General features: G+C 33.0%; 1 protein-coding gene across 3 annotated transcripts in view; it reads right to left on the reverse strand.

The window, feature by feature from the left end:
- The window catches only part of LOC111631245 (coiled-coil domain-containing protein 186-like), a 69768-nt gene that overhangs the window by 39286 nt on the left and 24482 nt on the right, over positions 1 to 6000 (reverse strand). For all 3 annotated transcript variants that reach the window (XM_023375460.1, XM_023375459.1, XM_023375461.1), the window contains one exon: positions 3153 to 3356. In XM_023375460.1, coding sequence (XP_023231228.1) covers positions 3153 to 3356 — 204 coding nt within the window. The remainder of the gene's footprint in view (positions 1 to 3152; positions 3357 to 6000) is intronic.

Here is a 6000-nt window from a genome sequence, read left to right on the forward strand (position 1 = left end):
TTCAGTTACCTTCAAAGTACTCTCCGTTAGATGCGATGTACTTGTGAAGTCTTTTTCCCCAGTGTTTGAAGCATCTCTGGAACTCTTCAACCTTGATATCGTCCAGTGCCCTTAGGGAAGCTGTTTTTACCGCCTCCACATCATCAAAATGCTTCCCTTTTAGATTTTTCTTCATTCTCAGAAACAGAAAAAAGTCGCACGGGGCTAGATCTGGTGAATACAGAGGATAGGGAACGACACACCATCCTCAAGAGGCCAAATAGTGGGTCACTCGTAATGCCGTGTGTACGGGGGCATTGTTGTGATGAAGGAACCAGTCACCTGATCACCAAAGTTCCGGGCATTTCCTTTGCACATCCTTTCGCAGACATCTTAACACTTTTTTGGCAGATTTTTTCAACGTTTTCATCGTTTTGAGATGTTGAAGGATGCCCAGAACTTCACAGGTGGAACAAAATAACAGTAAGAGAAACACAAGACTATGCTCAAATGTAAACCTACAAACTGATGCTGTTTGCACAGCTGTTTCGTGAAGGTCTCTACTAACCCCATGTAACGGGAGAACTCTCTACTACGTCCTGGCAGTATGCTCTCAGCTCAGTTTTTTTTGGGTCCCCCTCGTATATATATATAATATATATTAAAAGCAAAATATTCTGTCTGGATGAAATATAACCAAATCAATCAAGACCGACAACAAGTACTTTATCATACTTTCCAAAATATTATGTTTCGATTGCTTTAATTTTGATTTAAATTTTAATTTTATTTTAAATTTTAGTTTCAGTTTCAGTGTAAAAACCAGAGTTTTAATTATTATTTTATTGTTTTTAATTTTAATTAACAGGCTACCTAGTATTAATAAATATTATATTAAACATTATTATAATAATGTATAATATATTAATAAATTTTTGTTATTTAATTTGTGTTAAACATCTTTAGATACAAATTATTGTATTCATTTATATTATGCAAATGTCAATTTAATGTGGTTTTTATTAATTAATTAGATTTAAGTTGAATTGTGACGTGTACTGAAAACCAAAAGCACAGTGGGTGATCAGTTGATGAACATAATCTGTTCCAAGACCATGTTTGCTACCTGAATTGTTTGTTAACTGATTATCAATTTACCATAGATTTTTATAGGAATTTGATTTTGTTCTGGAGACCCCCAAAAAATAAAAAATTATATACTTTCTTACTATGTTTATTTATATGTAATAATAAAAATAATTACATACACAATCTTGCATTTTTTATCAGTCATGTTTTCTCCATTAGTGGGGATTAAAGAATCTGTCTAATGTCATTCGCTTTTCTCTCCTTTTCAGGATTTTTTGGAAGTAATTAATAACATTGTCATTGTAGAGATTCCCAAGCCTATTATTCCAAACCTGGTTTGGATGCTTTTCTAAGACCTTTGTTCTGACATTTTCCCACTTCTTCAAAAGATCTTTAATAGCAGATGTTGGCATTGGTCCTCTTTTGTCTTCTTTTTCAGAAGAAAACACATCTCACTGAGTTTCTTGTTCTTCATTTAACAGTTCTTGGAGTTCTGTAGTCAGATCAGTTTCGGGTTTTATTATGAGCTCTTCAATTTTCTTTATTTATCAGATTTGATTTTCATTACTCCTTTAGATGCTTGAATCTTTTTGATTATATCTTTCTTAGCTAATATTGTGCCTACTATAAACCTGTTCAAGCCATACTGCCTAGCAACATAAAACATCCTCTGCCCAGTTTCTACCTTGGCTATTACCTCTTGTTTGGGTTCTGTGGAGAGAACAATTCTTAAAACGCCACTCTTTTTAGGCTCCATAATATTATCAGTTTCTTTTTTAAATAAAAAGTTCAGAAAAGCACTTACAAAAATTCAGAGAACAGAAATCAACTAGCGCACGAAAAATTTATATAAATATGAGACCCGGATGAAATTCAAAATTTGGTGTTAAAACAATAACAAATATCCAATGGGATGGTTAAACTCTCACCTTTCAAAAATAAAAACCTATGGAAAACTTAATGAGTGCCTGCCTGACAGTCTCACAAAAACTATAAAAAAAATTCTTTGTCAGAAAAGTAAATGAAAGGCTAGAATTACAAGAGAAAGTTCAAAGTTCAGAGGAATACTATCCGATCAGTATTGAGTTCAGTGTCAATGTTGATGTCTCCCACACTCCAAAAGGATTCAAACTGTCACATGGAGACAAGGGAAGACCAATCAGGATTCACTATTTTACATTGCTTCTTCTTGTGTTTGTTCTGTGTTTCTTGTGAGGTGTTCATTATCCGAACATATGTTTGTTGTCTGAACATAAAAATCTTTTGTGAAATTGTTTGTTGTCCAATTTGTTCACAGTCAAATTGCTTGTTAACCAATCACCCACATGAACATTGGAATCTAATTTGAATAATAACATGGTTAGTGTTGTGACATTTAATGACATGAGGTGAATGTTAGCACTACTACTGAATCAGTAGTCCTGTCATTGATTGGTTGGGCACAGACTTTCTTCTTGACCAAGATACTTGGCAGAGCCAAGTAGCTTGTTCAAGAAGAAAGTCTATGTCCAACCAATAACAATAACTTTGTTTTTGAACAAGCTACTTGGCTCTGCCAAGTAGCATGTCCAAAAACAAAGTTATTGTAAGGCAACTGGAGCAAATCTGGCATTCAGAATTTTGTTCATAAACTGAACTGTTTGTAAACCTTGAGACATTCGTAACCTGAGGTTTGACTGTATACAAGTGTAAATAAAAAGATGTTTACTAACAAGTAAGATCTGTTATTGTCCTTTCCATATATATCACCTTATTCCAAAATGGCTGTTACTCTCCATTTTATTTGAGTTCTATCTGAAGTAGCATCAGTCCACCTCATATAATTAAAGTTCTAGTGTATTTTCTTGAATAATGATCATGATGAACATATTTTACCAAATATTTGATATTTTAATTTTTTGAAAAGTTTCCAAACTATTAAATTTAACATTAATTTATTTTAAATTTTACAAGTTTTATTTGACAACAACTCATTATCAAATATAATTCTGAAATTTAAATTTCACATACTTATTATTTTTGAATAATTCACTTTTAGATTTTTAAGAATACTTTAATCACAAAACAGAACATAATTTTTATACCTCCTCTTGATCAGATCTTTCTTGCTTTTGAACTTCTAATTCACTAAGTTTTTCCCGAAGTTGGTGATCTAAATTCACTGACTTGATTTCTTCAGCTTCTTGATAACGTCTAATCATTTCCTGACAATCTTTACGTACTTGTTCTGCTTCTTCTCTTGTCTGTTGTAATCTTAAAAGTGTATGTTCCAATTTAGTCTGCGTTTCCTAAAACAAACAAAAAATAATTTCCATATTTTATCTAGTGTATCTTATAATTTAAAAATTTTAATTCAAACTTTTATCTAAGATCAGTTTGATGTGTTTATACTGCATGCATTTATCTTATATAAAGTAATTATAATATAAATTTTATAATATACACAGTAATTCAACAACAATCAGTATGGTCTTACATTAAAACTCAATGAGGAAAGCAATAGTAAGGCCCACTTCCTAGATCATATTCAGTTCATGGATGGCCACACATTAATGTATACCACATACTTAATCAATATCCACTTTCATATCATCAGCAATCTAAAGATGACTATATTTATAAATGGTAGCATTTATGATAAAAAAGGACCTATATACATTGCTCTAACATCAAGGAGTTACTATGCAAGAGTTAGAATATATAAAATAGATAGGTATTAATTTACAACTGTAACAATGTGCTATTGCTATGTCAGCATGTACCATAGAAGAGGATGTTAAAATACCATGTAGTTGGACCATAGGAATGCAACCATAAACAAAATTAAGAAATCGTAAATGCACAGTAGTTGACTTCAACCCCAGACAGAGTACAACTTACAGGGACATAGCTAAACAATTAAATGCAGGTTTAGCATATAAATAATCCAACCATATAAACTACTCACCAATGATAAGGATAAGATGGAAGACAGCAAAACTCCTAAGGTATATCCCATACCTCTTTAAGACAGCAGATTCAATAGAAATCTGACATATATAGGCTCAACAAATAGATCCTAGATGAAAAGGCTGAAGGAACACTACTATAAAATGAATAAAAACATAGTACAGCTCCAGCACAATATGCAAGCGAACAAGGTATTGCCACAGTACACACAGGAAAATCTTTTAAAACACACATTCGATAACTACAAACTAATGACAATGGAGGTGTTTGAGATATTTACCACAACAGTTAAAAGGAGGCTGCATTAATAGTAAAGAATTCATATCCATGGCATGGTAATCAATATTACGAGGGTCATTCAAGGTTAAAGGAGACTTTTAGGCCTATAATTTTGAAAAGTAATTGTAGCATGGTAAAACCTGAAGAGGGAGTAGCATTATCCATACCAAGATTTTGGTAGCAATCATGACATATTTTGTGCATGCGTAGCAGTTTTAGCAATCATGGTGGAAGGTAATGTGTTTGCAATAATGGAACAGTGGTGCATAATCAATATCTTGTGAAGGAAAAGATTAAACCAGCTGAAATTTTGAGAAGATTGAGTGCACAGCATGGGAAACAAATGCTATTGCAGGCAAGAGTGTATGAATGGTGTTGACAATTTGGCAAAGGACGAGAGCTGGTGACAAATGAAGGACATGAACATGTTCATCCAACTGCAGTAATGCCAGTGAATATCACATAAGTTGAGCAAGTCATCCTGGAGAACCAGCAAGTGAGACACATTGCAGATGAAGTGTCCATCAGTGTCGGTAGTGTTGAGAAAATCATCCACAAGCACTTAACCGTTCTGCAAGATGGGTACCCTGACAGCTGACACGTGATCAGAAGTGGGTACGCAAGGAGACATGTGAGCAGCTTCTGAATCGGTATCATATCAAAGGCAATTAGCTCACAGCAGTTATCATTTATTTGGGCACCTTAAAGAGCACCTAGAAGGAATGAAATTCCAGACAGATGATGAACTGCAGCATCACCTGTGCTGTGCTGGCTATGACATCAGCCCACTTCTTTCTATGAGAAAGTATCAGGAATCTACCCCACTGCTGGGAACAGTGTCTACATACAGATGGAGAGTATTTCAAAAAATTGACATAGTTTATACATGTTTTCAACACTCCTTTTGGTCTGTAGAAATAAGTCTCATTTAACCTTGAACGACCCTTGTAGATAACCCCTTAAAAACAAGTGGCAACCAATAATACATGTAATAATATAACTTTAAATTTTGCAAGATATTTTTATTTTTTGCCTAGTTTATTATGTTATTTATTATAAGCATTTTTGAATATATTTGTTCTTATTTATTCATTTGTTTTGTTGACACTGTAATAATTATTTATAAATGTACAATATATAAGATATTAGTTGTTTATTAAACAGTTACTGCTGGAAAGAGCAAGGAAGGTGTGATTTTTCTATATTACATGTTAATTCCAGCTTACAAATTCAATGATTATAAATTTTATAAAAAGCAATTAACTAACAATAATTTAATTACTAACTTATTAAATTTTCTTCAGTGATATTAGTTAGTGATTTATTCATAAACAATTTTAATATTAATCTATGTTCTTTAAATTTTATAAATTTTTCAGAATTATTATTATTATTGTGTTGGGTTTAGTGGGTAATACTCGGTTTAAACCGGTGGCTGCGTACTATGCCGGACCAGAGTCAAGGCATAGCAACCAAAACAAATTAAATAAGTGTGTCAGTATCAGTGTCTGTATTAAGAAATTTCCTAACAATATGGCATGTATTCAATATAGTGGCCTTCTGTAGTGTTATGTATGTATTTCTACTCAATTGTAATGTTCCCAGGCTTTTGTGTAGCGTGTGTGGTATCACACCTGTACAGGAGAGAACAACAGGTACAATAAGCACCCTATCCATCCTCCACAGATGCCTTATTTCCTGGGC

The sequence above is a fragment of the Centruroides sculpturatus genome, unplaced genomic scaffold (assembly GCF_000671375.1).
Source record: "Centruroides sculpturatus isolate CEXI.00-Female unplaced genomic scaffold, Cexi_2.0 scaffold50, whole genome shotgun sequence".
Classification (NCBI taxonomy): Eukaryota; Metazoa; Arthropoda; class Arachnida; order Scorpiones; family Buthidae; genus Centruroides; species Centruroides sculpturatus.